Here is a 17,597-nt window from a genome sequence, read left to right on the forward strand (position 1 = left end):
GGCTTGGCAAACCCTCCCCAGAAAGGCGCCAGAGCAGAAGCAGCCAAAGCGGGCGTGGCCACGCTCGTGGTCATTCACCCACCGCGGAGCAGTGCGCATGCGTGATGGCCATCACTGCGCACATTTGTTTATTCCTGGGCCAGCGAGTATATCGGCCCTTTTTATTTTTCTGGAGGCTTAATAATGATCGTATTTTTTCAATTCTCCACCTTTTCGCCCTGAAACGCCTCCCGGGCCTGTTTTCCACAGAATCGGACACGATTCTCGAGCCTGCTGTTCCGCACAGGTTGGGCTGAGGTCCTGCCTCCCTGTCCTGCATCCTCCGTCCTGGCTTCTGGCTCCCAGGTGTTCTCCCTTGGGTGACGTGTATTTCCTCCAGGACCTTCCTGACCACACGTGGGAAGTAGGTTTTTGAGACTTAAAATGTTAAAAAATGTTTAAATGACATAGAGTTTATGATTACCATTCGGTTGGGTGTGGAATTGTGGGTTGGACATCATTTTCCTGGGGAATTTTGAAGGAGGACCCTGGTCAGACCGGGTTAGGGCCCACCCTAGAGATCCATCTCTAGACACAGTCACGTTCTGAGATGCTGGGGGGCACGCTTCACCCCAAGGGGCACACAGGCCTCCACGTGTGGCTGCAGGGGCCCAGGCAGCCCTCGGTCTGTGTTGACATCACTCGCAGCGTGGGCCCCGCTCACAGGGTTAGTGTCCGCTCTCCTGCCTCAGGGCGCAGGCCCCCACTGCCCTGCACGGATAGGGTCGCGTCACCCCCCACAGTGCGCCCCCCACCCCTGAGAAACTGGCGAGGCTCCTCCCGCGTCCCCCCTGTCCTTCCAGAAGGTTTCATCACCATCCACTCTGTGCTGCTGTCTTGGCCACAGGCCCTGGCAGAGGCGTGTGGTGTGGGCTGGGTCATGGCCACCGGGAGCCTGAGACACCAGGACTCGTTTGGCAATGGGGCCCCCAGAACCTTCCATCTTTACGATGCTACAGGCAGCCTTTCCAGGCCCTGGGGGTGCCTCCCAGGACTTGGGCAGAGATCAGGCCAGTGTCTGTCCGCACGCGCTCTGAGGGCTCCTTCCTGATGGGGACACAGACTTTATCACAGTCACAGTAAGTGGACGACTCCCCGGTAAACAGGTGGGCGAAGGGCTGTGAGGAGCTGGTCAGACCATACGCTCAGGCAGGGCCGCCCACATGTGGGGAACAGCCTGTGCCAGCAGCGGAGGCCTCAGAGCACGTGGTCTGTTTACGGGACTGAGGCGACTGCCCCATGGCTGGAGTGGGAGACATGCCAGGTGCTGGCCGGTGGGCCTGCGTCGTGGGGACTCTGTGTCTCCATTGTTTGATACGTCAGGATTTGTATAAATCCTCTTTCTCTTTTTTATTTTGCTGTGCCACTAGTTTCACAGGGGGGCTTCCCTTGTGGCTCAGCTGGTAAAGAATCTGCCTGCAGTGTGGAAGACCTGGATTCGATCCCTGGGCTGGGAAGATCCTCTGGAGAAGGGAAAGGCTAGCCACTCCAGTATTCTGGCCTGGAGAACTCCATGGTCTGTGTAGCCCATGGGGTCGCAGAGTCGGATGCGACTGAGCGACTTTCGAGTCACTTGCAGGATCTTAGTTCCCGACTAGAAGTCAAACCTGAGCCCTGGCAATGATAGCATGGAGGCCTAACCACAGGGGATTCCCCTTTTCTCTCTCATCAGGCAAAAACTGTTTCACATATGGCAACAAAAACAAAACCCCACAGGCCTGGGCTTTATGCTGATTCACTAATTCTTTCTCTGATCAGACACTTACTGAGCCCCTGGCATCCCACACAGTCCTCAGCTGACGGCGCACTGAGCGTGCAGCTGCCGGACTCAGTCCTGAAGATAGGGTGGGGAGCCCTGCACCACCCTCTTCCTGGGCTGTGCCCCTCGGTGGGGGCCCCCGGGTGGGCAGGGAGGCCCCAGAGGAGGACCTTGAACCTGAGTCCTTGGGGGAGGGGCAGAGCCGGGCCAGCGGGCAGGGTGGGAAGGCAGGCAGGTGTTTCCGTCCTCAGGTCTGCTGGGAGCAAAGGGCAGGAGCGCTGGCTGGGGGTCTGTTGCCATGGCTCCTGCCACCCCCGGGCCCCACGGCCCAGGCAGTGGCTTGCATTTCCCCGGAGGCTTTGTCTGCCCCAGTCTTTCCCCGTGGAGGCTCTCCTCCTAAAGACCAGGGGTGGGGAGGGGTCAAGGTGCCCTTTAGCTCACGCTTGGAAGTTGCAGAAAAGCAACCTGGGGTGGGGAGGGGGGAGGTAGCCCCACCTGACAGATGCAGAACCTGAGGTGCAGAGCTTCGGGGGCTCTCACGCCAACACCTCCACCAGCACAGACTGACAAGGCTCCATCCCGGCTGACCAGGCAGAGCGGTGGGGGCAGGACCCTGGGTGGGGCGCAGCATCAGTGGTGCCCAGTTCCTCCCCATCTCAACACCCACCTCAGGGCCTCTCTGCCTTAATAGTGGGGCAGACCTGCCAGAAACCCATATCCAGCTGACATCTGCCCCTGAATCTCACTGGCAGAATCCTGCTGCTGCTAAGTCGCTTTAGTCGTGTCCGACTCTGTGCGACCCCATAGACGGCAGCCCACCAGGTTCCCCCGTCCCTGGGATTCTCCAGGCAAGAACACTGGAGTGGGTTGCCATTTCCTTCTCCAATGCATGAAAGTGAAAAGTGAAAGGGAAGTCGCTCAGTCGTGTCGGACTCGTTGCAACCCCATGGACTGCAGCCTGCCAGGCTCCTCCGTCCATGGGATTTTCCAGGCGATCCTACAAGGGAGCTAAAAGCCACCATGGGTTTAGACCAGTCCTGCTTTCCGTCTGGGGCAGGGGAAGGACAGCCTGGAACCCTGAAGAACAAGACCCTGGGAAAGGGGCTCAAGGATGGGCTTGTGCAGGCAAGAAGGAGCGGGAGGAGGAACTTTTTAGAGAAATGTTACTGTGGTTGACTTACAGTGTTATCTCTGCTGTACAGCAAAGTGACTCTGTTACACATGTATATACAATCTTTTTCATATTCTTTTCCATGATGGTGTATAAGGATAGTGAATATAGGTCCCTGTGCCATACGGTAGGACCTCGTTGTTCATCCATCCTGTAACAGCTTACCTCTGCTAACCTCAAACCCCCAATCCCTCCCTCCCCCACTCGTCGCCCTTGGCAACTACAGGTGTGTTCCGTGAAGGTGCTTCATGAGAGGTTCATTTGCGTCACTTCCTAGATTGCACCTGTGACAGCATATGGCATTTGTCTTTCTCTGGCTTTCCCAGGAGGGGATCACTGAGTCCAGAGACAGGAAACTTGTTTACGGAACCCATCTTTCCCACCAGAGGCTGCCCGGGCCACAGTGCCCCCGGCAGCGGGCGGGAACGTGCCGGCCTCACCCTCCGCTTCAGACGCGCGCATCCGGCGGTGCGCGCGGTTCCAAAGCGCTCCGCGCTCGGCCCATTGTGACGCGGGCCCGGCGGCGGCCGCGGGCAGAGCCAGGCCATGGCCGAGGCGCAGGAGCTGCTGCTGCAGCTGCAGAAGGACAACCGCGACGGGCGGCTGCGGAAGCAGGAGCTGGAGGAGCTGGTGCGCGGGCTGGAGGCCGAGAGCGAGAGCCTCACCGCGCGCCTGCTGGACCTGAGCGAGCGCGAGCGCGGGTGCGGGCAGCTCCTCCCCCCGCCCGGCGTGTGGGCACCGCGAGGGGGCGGGCGGCGTGTGTACGCGGCCTCGGCCGCGGAGCCTCAGTTTCCCCTCCGCAGCCTGCAGCGTCGGCGGAGCCAGGCGGCGCGGGCCCTGCGTGGGGAGGCGCGCGAGGCGGCGCGGGAGCGCGCGGACCGGGCGCGCGGGCTGCTGGAGGCCGCGGAGCAGCGCCAGCGGGACCTGGTGGGGCGGGGCCCTGGCGGGGCGGGGCCCGCGAGGGGCGGGACCTCTAGATGGACGGGGCAGTGGAAAGGGAGGGGCCTGGGCGGGGTGGGGCCTTGGACGGGGCGGGGCCGCGAGAAGGCGGGACCTAGGCTAGGCGAGATCTCCGGGTGGGCGGGGCAGTGGAGGGGAGGGACACAGAATGGGGCGGAGCCCTGGTGGGGCGGGGCCTGTTGCGGGGCGGAGCCTGCGAGTGGGTAGGCGGTGGCGGGACCTCGGTGGGTGGGGGCAGTGGAGAGGGAGGGACCTGAGATGGGGCGGAGCCGGCAGCGGGGGCGGGGCCTGCGCTGGGGCGGGGACCTCGGAGAGGCCTGGATCTTCCCCTCGACCCCGTCCAGGAGCAGCAGAACCGACAGCTGCAGGAGCAGTGGGAGGAGCTGTCAAGCCAGGTACCTTCCGGAGACGGCCTCTGTCTCCCGCTTCCCCCGGGGCTGCCTCGCCCCAGTCCCCGCCCTCGCCCTACCCCGCCCCTCCCTGCCCCGCCTCCCAGGATAGTCCCCGCCCCTAGCATCCCCTCCCGCCCGGCCCTCACAAGCCCCACCCCCAGCTCTTCTACTACGGAGGAGAGCAACTGAGCCAGCAGCGGGCGGAGCAGCAGCTCGGGACCCAACTGGCGGCCCTGCAGGTGCTCGGGCGTGGGCGGGGCCTTGGGCGAGGGTGGGCGGGGCGGTAGGGCGGGGTCAAGCGCGGCGCGTTCGCGGAGCGCCTGGCGCCTGACTCTCCCTGGATTCTCTGGAAGAAACAACTGGAGCTGGTGGAGGCCAAGCACACCATGCAGGCGGAGGCCCTGCGGCAGGTGCGGTAGAGCCGGGGTCTCGGGAGGGCCGGTTTGGGGTGTGCGTGAGGCTGGGCAGGTGCAGGACGGTGGGGAGGGCCGAGTCCCCCCTACGCCGTCTTACCAGGGCTCCCCTCGTGTCAGAGCGCACGGCGGATGGAGGAGGCCTGGGCCAGCTTCCAGGAACAGAGCGGAGTCTTGCAGGTGCCGCCCCTCTCCGCCTCCGACCCCGCCGCGGCCTCCGCTCCGTCCTTCCTCGGAGCCGCGGCGGCCTGTCCCCGCCCTACCCAAGTCTTCCCGCGTGTGAGGCCTCACTCCCACCACCCGCTCCAGGAGTTGCAGGGGAAGGTGATGGAGGCGGCGGCTGCACTCGACAGCTCGCGGGGCGGCCCGGAGCCGTAAGGGGGTTAAGACTGTCGGGTGTCGGGAGTTGGGGGGAGCGCGACTGCGGGCCAGGCGAAGGGCCCATCCTCCTGCCTTTCCCGGCAGGTGCGACTCACAGCCCCGCCGGGGGCAGGACTGCGCGGGCTCGCTCATGGAAGAGGTGGCCAAGGCGGACTGTGTGAGCCCTGGCGGGGGCGGGCTGGAGTCGAGACCTGCCCCGCGGGGCCGCCCCCCGCACACGGGGGGCCACCCCATCAGGGACCCCCTGACCCCACCAGGGACCCACCTCGCCATACCAACCCCAGTGGGGACCACAAGCATCATGGGGCTGCCCACTCAAGAACCGCGCCCGCGTGGGAGCCCACCCCGTGGTGCCACGCCCCCATGAGCCTCGCACCCCAGGGTCCCGCCCCGTCCGCGGCGTCCGGCAGGAAGGTGTTCTCTTGTCTCCGTAGGAGAAGCGGCTGTTCGGCGCGGGTGCGGCGGGCTTCAGGTGAGCGGGCGGCTGGAGCGGGCTCGGGGCTGGGGCCTGGGGCGCGCCCCGCGCCGCCAGCGCCCATCTGCCGGTGCGTGGTCGGTCCGCAGGCTGTGGGCGCTGGGCGCGCTGCAGACGCTGCTGCTGCTGCCGCTGGGCGTCATGGCGCTGCCGCTGCTCTACCTGGCACTGGTGAAGCCCTCGGCCCTGCGCCGCGGCCTTGCGCGCCCGGGCTCGGACGCCGCCCTGCGCCGCCTGCGCTACACGCTGGCCCCGCTGTTGCAGCTGCGTGCGCGCGGACTGCTGCCCGCCTAGCGCATCACGCCGGCCGCGGCCGCCCGCACCCGAGTTTCCGGAGTGGTTTCTGGGCGCCGGACTGGGGGGGTGTGGGGCGGGGGGAGACGGGAGGGTGATGGAAGAGGGAAAGGGGAGCGGAGGGGGCTTGGGGGTGGCGGCGAGAAACCCGGGGACGCGGGGCAGGGATGTCCTGTGTCCTCCCGCCAGGAGGCGCCGCCCCCCCCGCCTCCGGGTGGACCTTGGTCCCTCCGCCCTGCCCTCGGTTCCGTCCGACCCCTCCGTTCCCCCAGCCCGTCCGCCCACTCCGGAGGGGTCGGAATCATGACTCAACCCGCTCTCGCCGCCGGCAAATCCAGCCTGCGGCGCTGGCCGGCGGGTCCCCGCGGAGCTCCGTGTCCCGCGTCCGCGCGCTGGTTACTCAGTCCCAAGGCGACCCTCGTCCCCGGTGGGTCCCTTGTTGGGGGCGCGGGCGTCCTCCCCCTGGTCCGCGGCCTCTCCGGCGTCCGGGCGGCGGGGGCCCGGAGCGTTCCTCACTGCGCTCTTGTTGAGCCTTGTCTATTTCTGTGAAATATCCTGCTTAATGGAGGGGGAACTCGAGTTTCACTTCGTCTGAGGCAAACACTTGCTCTGTTTTACTTTTTTTTGTAGTGAAACTTTTGTCCGTCCTGTGCACACATGCGTGTGTTTTTGCTCTGGTCTTTAAACAATCCTTTTCTCATTGATTGAACTGCACATGTCGTGTTCTGGGGATAAACTTGTGTTTGTACTTCTGTGCACAATTTAAGAATCGCGGGCTGAGTCCTAAAAGTTGCTCTCGCGTCTGGAGGCCGTGCTGTTCTAACTCCTCCTCCTTCTGTGACTGTTCGTGTACGGTCACCCCCAGATGGCCCTGTGTGCCGTCCCACCCTGGTTACAGCGAGTAATTCTGCAACGAGGGACTTCCTCAGCGGTGCCCGGTGGTTACGGCTCTTGGATCTCACTGCTGGGGCTGGCTTTCGCTTCTTTGCTTCTTTCGGGTATTTACCTAGGAGTGGACTTGCTGGGTCAAAGGGTGCTTGTTTAGTTGTTTGAGGAACTGCTGAACAGTGTCCCGGCAGCAGAGCAGGCGGGGGCTGGCTTCCCCACATCCTCTAGTTTCGTTTGCTGGGTTCTTTGCTTCTTTTTTAATAACAGCCTTCCTAATGGGGGTGGTTTTTCTGCTTTGTTTTCAGGCATTGCATTCTCTACTTTCTGTAATTACAAAGTCACATCTGTAAGGCAAGGGAACTCGAGCTTTTCCCCCCGTGCCCTCCACCCTGTCTCCCCCACTTCTGTGGAAGACACTTGATTTTTAAGATGGACTCTTCTTCCCCATAGTAAGTGGACTGCGTGGAACCCCTCCCCCTTCCTGGTGAGCGCAGCGGCCCCCAGGCCCTCTCTCTTCACTTACGCTGCAGCCACCATGGTGACGGGGGTGGGTCCCCACGTGTCCTCGGCGGGCAGCTTTCTGCAAACGTCTTTTGTATTTTGCCAGAGAATCTGTGAGATCAGTTCCTCAGAGTGGGGTTGTGAGCCAGGGGGTAACCACATGCCTGCTATTTTAAGACGCCCTGGCTCACTGGCGCCGGGGGTTGGGGTGTTGAATGGCTGTTAGAGGCCCCCCTCCACGGGGATAGGACCCCCTTGCGGCCTCGTGCACAGTGGGTCTGATGGGTGAGCAAGGGCACTTCAGGGTGGCTCTAATTTGCATTTACCTTATAATCAAGGCGGAGGGGGGCGTTTCCTGCAAACTACTCATGTCATTCTCTTCTTCTTTTTCTGGCTGTACCTCAGTGTTGGGGATGCAACTGTAAATGAAACTGCTCTGATTCCTTTTGTTGCTGTGAGCACATACACAGTTGACTTTTGTGTATTAACCTGTGTCCTGAACCTCGGCTGTAGAATAGACCCAGGTTGTTTTGGATTTTTGTGTGCACAGGCCATTTCTGAGTCGCTTCTCTTTCCGATTCTTGTAGTTTCCTTCCCTGACTAGCCTGGCGAGGGCCCAGGGCCCAGCGCTGAGCAGAGGTGGTGACGACAGAGCGGTCCAGGAGGGCAGCTGTCAGTGCGGCATCTTTGGGGACGACGGGTTTTTTTGCACTCGCGTCAGGCCAAGTGCTGCTCTGAGCACACCCGTCCTGAGCGTGGAGCCCCTCCCTGAGGCGTGGGGCTCTCAGGTTGGTCTTTTGTTAACTGCGTTATTGGAAGAGGAACTTGATTGCCCTTAACACTTTAAATTTCATTTTCAGTCTCTAAAGAGATCTATTTGCTTGTCAGCTCTTTGGTTTAGACTTTCTACCCACCATTTTTAAAAGCATTTATTTCTGACTTTTAAAAATATACAGTTTGCCGTATTGCCACCATCTTGTTCATGGCATTCAGCTGACTTTCATTTTAAAGCCAATGTGACAGGCTTCCTTTCCACATGATGTGGACATCAGTTCTGCAGCGAGTGAATCTGTTTTACGGAGTGTTCATCCTGTACCTCCTGTCTCCCCGTCCACCGCTCCCAGTCTCCCATTGGCTGCTTCTGGAAGTCACACCCTGTATTCTGGTTTGCTTCTTATTTGAACGGACTCCTCTCTACCCACCTCCCCAGACACAGCCTGAAAGCCTCTGCCTCAGGTCATCTCAGCTTTTACATGTATTTTGTCTGGTGTTCCAGCTCCACCATCCAACTTATAAACGTGGAGGGCTCCTCCAGCTCTCGTTGCTTCCTCACCACTGCACAGAACCAGCCTGGGGTGGTGAGCGGGGCGTGCTGCCTGCTGCCAGGCGGGTGCGTGCCGCTGTCCTCTGCCCACTGGCTTTCTTGCCTGCCCGTTACTTGTGCAGAGAAGGGTGTTGCGAGTCTCCAGCTCTGTTAGTCTATTTCTCCCCTGAATTCTGTCAAGTTTTCCTTCAGAAGCACACGTGCGCGTGCTGATGGGGAATCTCTCCTCCCCTCCTTTCGCATCAGGTCTGTGACTATTTAAAGAGCATCTCTTGTCGACGTAATCGGGCCTCACGTTTCATCCACGTGTAGAACTCCTGCCTCCTAGTGGGCGGGCTCAGCCCGTGGACACGTGCCTGGTCCGTGTGGCTGCTCCGCCCGTGATGGCCTCCCTTCCTGGTTAGCCCCGCGCCTGGCAGAGCCCCTGCCTCCCCACCCGCTGCCTCTGTCTTCCTGCAGCTGAGCGCATCCTGTGCCAGCTCTGGGGTCCCAGCCCGCTCCCCGTTTCTTTATGCCTCTCCAGGTGCATGTCCTCTCCTCCACGCGCCTTCCCTTCACCTCTGTCTCACATGCTATGTACCAGCCTTTCGGGCGACTCATTTCTAGGTGTTTTATCGTTTTCTTTAGTTTCAGGTCTTTGGAGGGTCGTGGGGGTGGGATGGGAGCCGTGGGGGCAGGGGGTCAGTGTGGGAGGACAGTGTGGTTGCGGAGCAGAGCGACCCGAAGATGCTGGAGACGGACATGGCGGAGGCAAGGCCAGGAAGGGACGGCCGCTGGCCCCACGCCGGCAGGGAGAGCCCAGGTGCTTTGGCTCCGCGGGCGCCGTGCTGCCGTCTCTGTGCACTCACAGTCGGGATGCCGGGGGCGGCCCTGAGCCCCTTGCTGCCCACCCCCAGCTGAACGTGCACTTAGGACCCAGAGTAAACCAGGTCCCAGCACAGCGGTGCTGTTGTTTTTATTTTGCTCACGTTGGTTAAATACCACTGTTCTGATTTTTGTGCCTAAGAACGTGCTCCCTGTACCTCTGAGACAGGACGGGGGGGGAAATGTGTCCAGTGCAGAAGAGCCCGTGCCCACACAGAGACCGGCTCTGATTGTCCTTCTGGCCACGCGGGCGGCACCCGGGACCGTGCGTCTCCGGCTTGGCAGGGGCACCTCCAGCCCATTTGTCCTCGGATGAAGCGGCGGCCTGCTCGCCTGCGGAGCTTGATTGCGGCCGCCCCGCCCTCAGTAGGGGATGTCGTTCTGATAGTACTGGATCATGTCGTAGGTCCGGCTCCTGTGGGCACAGGGCAAGGGGTGCTGTGAGGGGCCGACCCCTCTGAGCTGCCGTGGAGGCTCAGGGCCCAACCGCGGACCTCTGCCCCACCAGCGCCTCGCCCGCTGGGACCCGTGCTCCCTCCCTGGCAGCTCTGGGCTCTCCCCCATCTCCTCGCTCGTGGGTGCCTAACGTGGGCTTGGGTAGACGCCTTTCCTCAGCTGGCTGCCTCCTGTCCTAGGAGCTGAGCCCAGGCTGGGGGTCTGTGCGCCCCCGCCCTGCACAGAGCAGAGCCATCACACCCCGTGCTGCCTGCCAGACCCCTCCCACTGGGCCGAGCGCTCCCTCTCTCTGCTCCCGGCCACCAGGAGCGCATGGCGCCCCCAGGCCGCACGCCCTGAATCTTGGGGCACTAATGCCGGTTCTCCGACCCCCTTGGGCCACCCCGTCATTCAACCTGGAAACCTCCAGGCCACCTCCGACTGTCACCGCCCCGGGAACCTGTCCCCCAGAGTGTCACTGAGGCCGGGCCCCTCCGGTCACAGCCCCCGCAGCCCCCGAAGCTCCTCACCCACCCCGCCGGGCCGGGCGTCTCAGGGCAGTGCGTCCGGTCACCTGGCCCAGGCGTGGCCCTACTCAGCGCCCCCTGAACACCGGGTGGGGGACACGGGAGGCGAGGGCAGGGCCGGGGGCTTGCCTGTTGCTGAGGAAGCAGTTCTGAATGACCTTCAGGATGAAGTTCGCGGCCTCTCGCTCCGTCATGTTGGGGCTGAACCTGTGCCTGTGGGGGAAGGGCCACATCAGGGCTGCCGCCCTCCTCGCGTGGATGTAGTCTGGCGTCCTGTGGGGCACGGTTCCCAGCTGGCCTCAAGGGTTTGGGCCCCCTTCCAGCAGCTCCCGACCATGGGACCGGCAGCTGGGGTAGGATGGGCAGGGGGTTTGGCCTCAATGTCCCCTAAGAAACAGGGGGTGGCAGGCACATCCCCTCCATGGCCGCAGAAACCAGGGCGCCTCGTACACAGGCGGTCTGGGCGTCCCAGGGCAGCACCTGGCCTGGGTGACAGGCCCTGTCTCAGGGGACAGCCACCCCAGTGTCTGCCCAGGACCTACTTGAGGAGCTTGATTGTCTGGCCACGGAAGCAGGGCAGGCCCGTGTCCAGCATGAGAGTGACCAGAGAGACCACAGCGTCCATGTAGGGCCTGGGGAGAGGCAGGGAGGGAGGTGAGCAGAGTCCAGCCTGGGCATGGGCCCTGCCCGGGTGTCACCACACTGCTCTGTGGCCTTAGCCACGTGGTGTCGGAAACCACGGGCTCTGGCTCAGGAAGAAAGGCAAGGAGGGCACTTGGACTGATTGGAGGCAAGGCTGAGCCTGGCAGGTGCAGACGTTGGGGCACCAACACCCAGAGTGAGGCGCTCCGGCAGAGGTGGCAGATGTGACTGGAGCCAGGCCTCACGGACCTCCTGCACAGGCCCCTCCAAACCCCAAACCCGACCCCCCACCCCCCAAGGTCTGAGATGACCTGAGGGGAGGGGAGCCTAGATGCGTGGGCCCAGCAGGGGACCCACCCTCCCTCATCTGGACCGCGAGGCTCACCGCACAGCCAGGTAGCCACGGACACACATCTCCATGAACCACTTGAAGGGCGTGGCCTCCATCTTGCCCCCCATGATCATCACCATCTCGTCCGTCAGCTTGATGTCCGGCTCCCAGCCGAGGTTGCCGCCCGGGGAGCTTTCGAACATGAAGCCGAAATCTGCAAAGCGCCGAAAAGTCACGGTGCTGGGGTCAGCTGCGGGCTGGGGCGCAGGGAGAGCCCCGCCTCCGGGCTCCGGCCCGCCCCCACGTGGATGAGGGAGGGAGAGCCCCGCCCCCTGCCGCCCCGCCCTCCCGCGTGGAGGACGCGGAAGGACCGCCCCCGCGCCCGCCCCGCCCACCGATGTGGATGAGGTGGCCCTTCTTATCCAGCATGATGTTGCCGTTGTGCCGGTCCTTGATCTGCAGCAGGAACAGGAGGAGGCTGTAGGCGGCCATGCTGCGGATGAAGTTGTAGCGCGCCTGCGGAGGACAGCGGCTCAGGGCCCGCGCACCAGCTCGGGGGCGGGGCGGACCCCCACTCCAGAAGTCGGCCTTCTGGGGCCCACCCTGGGCTTTGCCGGTCCCAAGGAAGGTCATGGCCGCCCGGGCGGACCCAGACGGAGGACCCAGGACGCCGGGTGCCCACCTGCTGGAAGGCCAGTGTGGACTCGTCCCCGTACTGGCGCGTGAAGTAGTCGTACATGCCAAAGTCGGTCTGGCGGCCCAGCTGGTCCCGGGAGGTGCAGTCGGGGATGCACTCGATGACGCCGCACTAGGGAGGAAGGGCCAGGCTGCAGGCCGAGGGGCGGGCCGAGGGGCCGCCGGGCTTCTGCTCGGGACACTTACCCCGGGGGCGGTGGCCACCACCCGGTACGGGAAGACGAAGAGGTCCAGGCCGACCAGCTGGAAGATGTTTTTGAAGAGGTCGATGATCTGCAGGGCCAGCATGTCCTGTGAGGTGGAGACGAGAGTGGTGGTGGGCAGCCACGGGGAAGCAGAGGCGCGCGTTTCTGTGAGGCTGGGAGGCCCGGGAGCCGCGGAGGGGCCCGGCCGGCCCGCACCGCCCTCCTGCCCGGCGGGGCACTACCTGCCGGCAGTCGTCCCCCACTTTGAAGATGGCCGCCTGCCAGGAGATCTTCTGGCCGTCGGCCTCCTGCATGCTGCCCTCCTCCTCGGGGTCTGAGCGGCACCGCAGGCCTGTGGGGAGAGGCCCTGTGGGAGTCTGGGGGCGCCCTGGTCACGTGCCTGAAGGAACCCCAAGAACCTTAGGGATCACGCCTGCAAAGCCCAAGGGGGCTAATGGGGGCCTGGCAGACACCCGGGTCAGCGGGTGGGGCCACAGGGCCGTGTTTCTTCCTGAGAACAGCTGAAGACAGAGCCCCCTCTCGCCGGAGCGAGGACTGGGGGCCCTGTCAGGGCTGGGCCCCGTGAGGGGGTGCCCAGCAGGAGCCGGGGCCACACCCTGGCTGGTGTCCTCTCAAGCCCACACCACGGGGACTGCAGAGTGTGACCACGACACTTGGTGGAGTCAGCGTGGCCCTGACCAGCGGTCGTGCCTTCCCAGAGACGGAAGAGCGGGGACTCGGGCCGAGGCAGAGGCCGCACTGACAGTCCACGGCCGAGGACCAACCAGGCCCCGTGCTGGGAGGAGGCGCAGGACCCTGCCAGGAGGGAGCGGAGCCTCCCGACACTCCAGGCTCAGCACCAGGAGACGGTCGACTCCTGCCATGGAAGCCGGCCTGCCTGTGGGCGCTCACACTGAGGCCAAGCAGACCCGCCCTCCCGGGCCCGTTACTGCATGTGTGCCCACTGACCCCGGCCGAGGGGCCACACTGATCCACCAGTGTTCACAAGGACCCCAGACTACAGGGGACGAGGCACTGACCTTCCTTCTCAAGCTCACTAACCCCGCAACGTTTCACCTTGAACTTCGCCAGATACGGGGCCTTGGCGGCACTAGAAGACGAGAGAGGGGGCGCAGGTGATGGGGGAGGGGACGCGGGTGACGGGGGAGGGGGCATGAGGGACGGGGGAGGGGGCCTGCGAGGGGCAGCTGGGGGTCGCACCTCTGCATGGGCGTCCCAGACTTGTAGTCGATGTCCAGCACGATGGCCTCGGGGTTGCTGGGCAGGTAGCAGCCTGCAAGGGACGGAGGGACGTCACGGGCGTGGGAGGGACATCACAGGCGTGGGCGGGACGCAGGAGGACATGCCGCCGTCCAGCACGCAGGCCGGCCCCGGGCAGACAGGGTGGTGCTGGGGCCTGGAGGCCCGCCCTCCCTGGCTGCTATTTCTCTGGGCCACCCCCAGAGACACATCTCCAAGGGAACACCTGAACCCCAGCTTCCTGGCTGCCCCACTACAGGACACACAGGAGTCCCGGCCCCGCCCGCCTGGCCCCAGCTCAGCCTGTCTGCACAGGTCAAGACGAGAGCACACCCCAGCCTGGTCTGGGGCTGCAGTTCCAGAGCCCCCCAGGTGGGGTCCTGACGGAGGCGCTGGCCCCAGGACCACGTGGTCCCCTGCCTCCTCCCTCACCGGCCCAGCCTCGCTCACACAGCCCAGCTCTGCTCTGCCCTGCAGCCAGCTGGCTCCCCAGGGCCTCTGGGATGTGTCCCAGCAGCAGGAGTCCTCTCCGAGGCTGGGCGGGGCTCAGCATGGTCGGGAGAGGCCCCCCTGGGGCTGGTGCACACCGTGCAGCAGGCCTGGACACGCGGGCAGGGCCAGAGTGTGAAGAGAGAGCAAGTGCGGCAGTGAATGATGGAGAGCTGTGCGGCGACATCTGGGCTCCGTCCTGCCAACCAGCAGCACCAGGGCGGGGCACGGGCCCTTGTCCCATGGGCCCCAGCACACTGCGGACGCCCCTTCCCACGCCCACTGCCTCTGCTACCTTGGAGCTTGGGAACCTTCTAGAACCACAGCTGCTGGGGACAGGGCTTGGCCTTCAGAAAACCACTGTAGCCAGCAGGCCCACAAGTGACCGCCGGCCGGGGCAGGTTCTGGAGGATGCCAGGCACCCAGGGCCCACACACCCCCTACCCACTGGGCTCCACCCTGCTCACCAGGCTGCACCTTCACTTCAGACAAGGCCGACAGGCAGGCCTTCTTCCTCTCGTCGCCTTTGGGGTAGGGCCTGGGGACCAGGACACAGGCGCTGACCTTCACACTTCCGGGGGCAGGCCCTGCTCTCTGAGGGCTGCTGCCCTGCGTGGCCTCCGGCGGCCTCCAGACCTCTATGCCCCAAGATGAGGGGCTGATGTGGAACTGCGCCCTCACGTGCAGAGGGCGGCCCAGGGAGCCCACCCTGACAGCCAGGCGAGGACGGGGTGACTGGGCAGGAGCCGGAGCTCGGGGCAGAGGGGGCCAGGCTCCTCAACCCCAGGGCCCGTCCTGTACAAACGTGGGGCCAGAGCGTCTGAGGTCGGCGTCTGCCCCGCGTGAAGCTGCGCCAGGGAGGTGAATCGAGACAGGGCCCCAGGGCGGCTGCGGGGTCTGGCTGCTTAACGCTGCTGGGCCCCTCGGAGCCTCCAGAGCAGTGGCCTCAGGCCCGACGCCAAACTAACACGTGCCTCCTGTGCACCTGCGGGCCCATGGGAGCCCGGGACGGGCAGGCAGACTCCCAGCTGGCTGCTCCGCAGCACTGGCCACGGGGCAGGGGATGGGGGCCGTGTGCACACCGCCTCCGGGGCAGCTCGCCCGCGTGGGGCCTGGAGGAGGTGCGCTTACTTGATGATGGCCGACACGTTGGTGATCTTGTTGAAAAAGTCGAACTCCCGCTGGTAGAAGTCCTTGGCCGGGCCGGAGAGGGAGCCTGTGATCTCCTCCACCAGCTGCTCCAGGAGGTCACCGATGTCGGCTGCAGAGACGCTGTGGCTGAGCCCAGGCCTGGGGCCGTCTCTGTGGACCCCACCCAGAGGACGTGCAGGGTGGCCACCCAGGGAGCTGTGGGACGGAGCCGCAGGGCCAGGGACCTAGGCGGGAGCGGAGGGGATGAGCTGGGCGGGGGCCCTCACGGGGCCAGCACTCACGGTCCTTCTGGTGGCCTTCTTCGTCCACGTAGATGTTGGTCTTCATGTTCCAGATGAACTGGTGTGCCAGTAGCTGGGACTGGGAGGCGGCCCACAGGATGTACTCCCGCACGTAGCCCATCTACAGGGCGAGGCTGCGGTCAGCCTGGCCCAGCCCCCTGCGAGGCCCCACGCTGGCTGTGAGCAGCTGTCCCAGGCCGCGGGGCCGGTATGTCAGCCTGCCGGCCAGCCACCACATCCCAACTCGTGCAGGCACGTGCAGTCTCACCCCCGCTTCCCCGGACTCTAGCCCAGCTCTGCTGCTGTCAAGCGTGAGGTGTGGGCAGGCGGGCTTCCACCGCCACCCTGCGAGCTGCCCAGGGGCGGCCAGTCCCAGAAAACCCTACAAGCTGGTCATTGCGCACCGTGGCCCCTGCCCACCCGTGACCTCTCCTCCCCCATCATGCCCAGCTCAGGGTGAGTCCCCAGTCTAGGTTACGAAGGCGCTGGCCTTTCTGGAAGACTTCTGGGGGGCAGCCTCTCCTTCCCCGCATCTGTCTCTGCCCCCATCTGGTGCTCCTCCCCCACGGTCTGGTAAAGCATTCCCTGGTCGGATGTCCTCGACTTAGTGGGTGGGCTTCCCAAAGAGGTCAAACTTCAAAAAACCCAATTCTAACTCAGCAAACAGATCGGAAGTTGAACTGTGAACACACGACCTCCAGTGCAGGGCTGGGGCTTGGCTGGGACGGGGTGGTCTGAGGGCCCTGGGCCGGGGCCAGAGGGCACTTGATGGTGCCCGCAGGCGCAGGCTTGGGGAGGCCCCGGGCACGGCAGGGGCAGTGGGGCTCCGGGCCGCGGTCACCCCGCGGGTGCCATCTGCCCAGGCCCCTCCGGGGCGTGCCCATGCTCGTGGCTGAACCGCCCTGTCCCTGTGCGCATGCTGAAGCCCTGTGCTTGCTGAAGGCCCTCACTGTTTGGAGGTGGCTGGAGATGGCCCTTTGAAGAGCTGGTAAAGTTATGTGAGATCAGTGGGGGCCTCATCCAAGCGGACTCATGTCCTCAGAAGAGATCGCGACACAGACATGGAAAGACACAGGGCAGTGACCCCATCTCATGGCAAGGAGGGGGCCTTGGGGAGCCAGCCCGCCCCACTTGGACCCCAGACATCCAGCTTCCAGGCCTGTGGAGGTTCTGAGCCCGTGGACGCCAGGGTGGCCGCAGCTCACTGGCACACCCGGCCTCTCCTCCCAGGAGACGGAGAGCTGGGCATGGGAGTCAGGGCCTGCTGAGACCCCCTTCCAGAAGACAGGTCCTGGGCCAGGCTGCCCACCCTGCACAGCAGGCCTGGGCCTCAGGTGCTGGATGAACACGCAGTGGGGTGAGAGTTCGGGCTCAGGTCCTAGCTCTGTGCCCCTGCCCGCCTGGCCCTTGGGGCTGGCGCAGACTTACCTTGTCATACCTGAGCGCCTGCACAATCTGGGGAATGTAGAACAGGATGGCGTCCTGTGGGGGGCGGGGTGCAGCTGTGACTCCAGGGCGGGGGTCCCAGGAGCCCAACTGCCTGGACCAGCCTCATCCTCTACCAGGCTGCCCCCATGGTGTGTCCCTGAGTGCCCCCCGCCCCACCGCAGTGGGGCAGCCCCGAGGCCCACCCCCGTGGTGTGTCCCCGAGTGCCCCCCGCCCCACCGCAGTGGGGCAGCCCTGAGGCCCACCCGGCAGCGGGGCTCACCGGCGGAAAGGACCTCAGGACCTTGACCCCGTACTGCGCCGTGAGGGGGTGCGGCGGGTACATGCTGGAGAAGTAGGACAGGCCCGTGGGTGGGTCCGCGGGCGCCCAGCACAGCACGTGGCTGAGCTCGGGGGCGTCGGCGTCGATGGTGTGCCAGGTGACCAGGAACTGGAGGGAGGAGGGAGTCGAGGGGGGGTCCTGAGAAGCGTTCCTAACGATAGTTGACATGTTCTGTCCACCAGCACAATCTCAACCTGGGCGAAGCACCTCGGCCGTTTTCTACAGTAAACGCCTCGTCCGGAGGGCGGGAAGCACGGGAAAGCGACACTCAGGCCCCACAGAGCTCAGGGCTTCGGCCACGCTCCTCCAGGTGCCCCGGAGGCGGTTCAGAGTCTGCGTTCCTGCCCTGGCCCACCGCCTGCCCCCCTA

At 64.5% G+C, this 17,597-nt stretch overlaps 2 protein-coding genes across 5 annotated transcripts in view; one reads left to right on the forward strand and one right to left on the reverse strand.

The window, feature by feature from the left end:
- The first annotated feature begins 3,230 nt into the window (after positions 1–3,230).
- Positions 3,231–17,594, forward strand: TMEM191C (transmembrane protein 191C). Of its 4 annotated transcripts, none has more exons than XM_070769983.1 (10): positions 3,231–3,670; positions 3,773–3,896; positions 4,274–4,324; positions 4,471–4,560; positions 4,675–4,731; positions 4,855–4,914; positions 5,044–5,108; positions 5,200–5,272; positions 5,550–5,587; positions 5,680–5,940. In XM_070769983.1, exons 1-10 carry the CDS (start codon positions 3,516–3,518, stop codon positions 5,882–5,884), a joined length of 918 nt encoding a protein of 305 aa, XP_070626084.1. In that variant the 5' UTR covers positions 3,231–3,515; the 3' UTR covers positions 5,885–5,940. The 4 variants fall into 4 exon arrangements, with proteins under 4 accessions (XP_070626084.1, XP_070626085.1, XP_070626086.1 ...); XM_070769984.1 differs by having other exon boundaries at positions 4,483–4,560; XM_070769985.1 differs by lacking the exon at positions 5,680–5,940 and adding an exon at positions 17,411–17,594 and having other exon boundaries at positions 4,855–5,108.
- The window catches only part of PI4KA (phosphatidylinositol 4-kinase alpha), a 59,715-nt gene continuing 51,640 nt past the window's right edge, over positions 9,523–17,597 (reverse strand). The window contains exons 41-55 of the mRNA XM_070769981.1: positions 17,169–17,336; positions 16,888–16,941; positions 15,460–15,580; positions 15,158–15,287; positions 14,494–14,564; positions 13,499–13,571; positions 13,318–13,388; positions 12,520–12,629; positions 12,279–12,383; positions 12,079–12,204; positions 11,792–11,912; positions 11,451–11,610; positions 10,966–11,055; positions 10,553–10,636; positions 9,523–9,876 (exon numbers count right to left, since the gene is read on the reverse strand). Of these exons, the coding sequence (XP_070626082.1) occupies positions 9,825–9,876; positions 10,553–10,636; positions 10,966–11,055; positions 11,451–11,610; positions 11,792–11,912; positions 12,079–12,204; positions 12,279–12,383; positions 12,520–12,629; positions 13,318–13,388; positions 13,499–13,571; positions 14,494–14,564; positions 15,158–15,287; positions 15,460–15,580; positions 16,888–16,941; positions 17,169–17,336 (1,536 nt within the window). The 3' untranslated portion in view covers positions 9,523–9,824. The remainder of the gene's footprint in view (positions 9,877–10,552; positions 10,637–10,965; positions 11,056–11,450; positions 11,611–11,791; positions 11,913–12,078; positions 12,205–12,278; positions 12,384–12,519; positions 12,630–13,317; positions 13,389–13,498; positions 13,572–14,493; positions 14,565–15,157; positions 15,288–15,459; positions 15,581–16,887; positions 16,942–17,168; positions 17,337–17,597) is intronic.

The sequence above is a fragment of the Bos indicus genome, chromosome 17, assembly GCF_029378745.1.
Source record: "Bos indicus isolate NIAB-ARS_2022 breed Sahiwal x Tharparkar chromosome 17, NIAB-ARS_B.indTharparkar_mat_pri_1.0, whole genome shotgun sequence".
Taxonomy (NCBI): domain Eukaryota; kingdom Metazoa; phylum Chordata; class Mammalia; order Artiodactyla; family Bovidae; genus Bos; species Bos indicus.

What these genes read in the sequence shown, in the direction of transcription:
- TMEM191C (XM_070769982.1), top strand. Translation starts at nt 3,516, where the DNA reads ATGGCCGAGGCGCAGGAGCTGCTGCTGCAGCTGCAGAAGGACAACCGC. An exon ending in CCCAACTGGCGGCCCTGCAG is followed by an intron (nt 4,561 to 4,674) that starts GTGCTCGGGCGT and finishes ATTCTCTGGAAG; the next exon opens with AAACAACTGGAGCTGGTGGA. An exon ending in AGGCGGAGGCCCTGCGGCAG is followed by an intron (nt 4,732 to 4,854) that starts GTGCGGTAGAGC and finishes CCCTCGTGTCAG; the next exon opens with AGCGCACGGCGGATGGAGGA.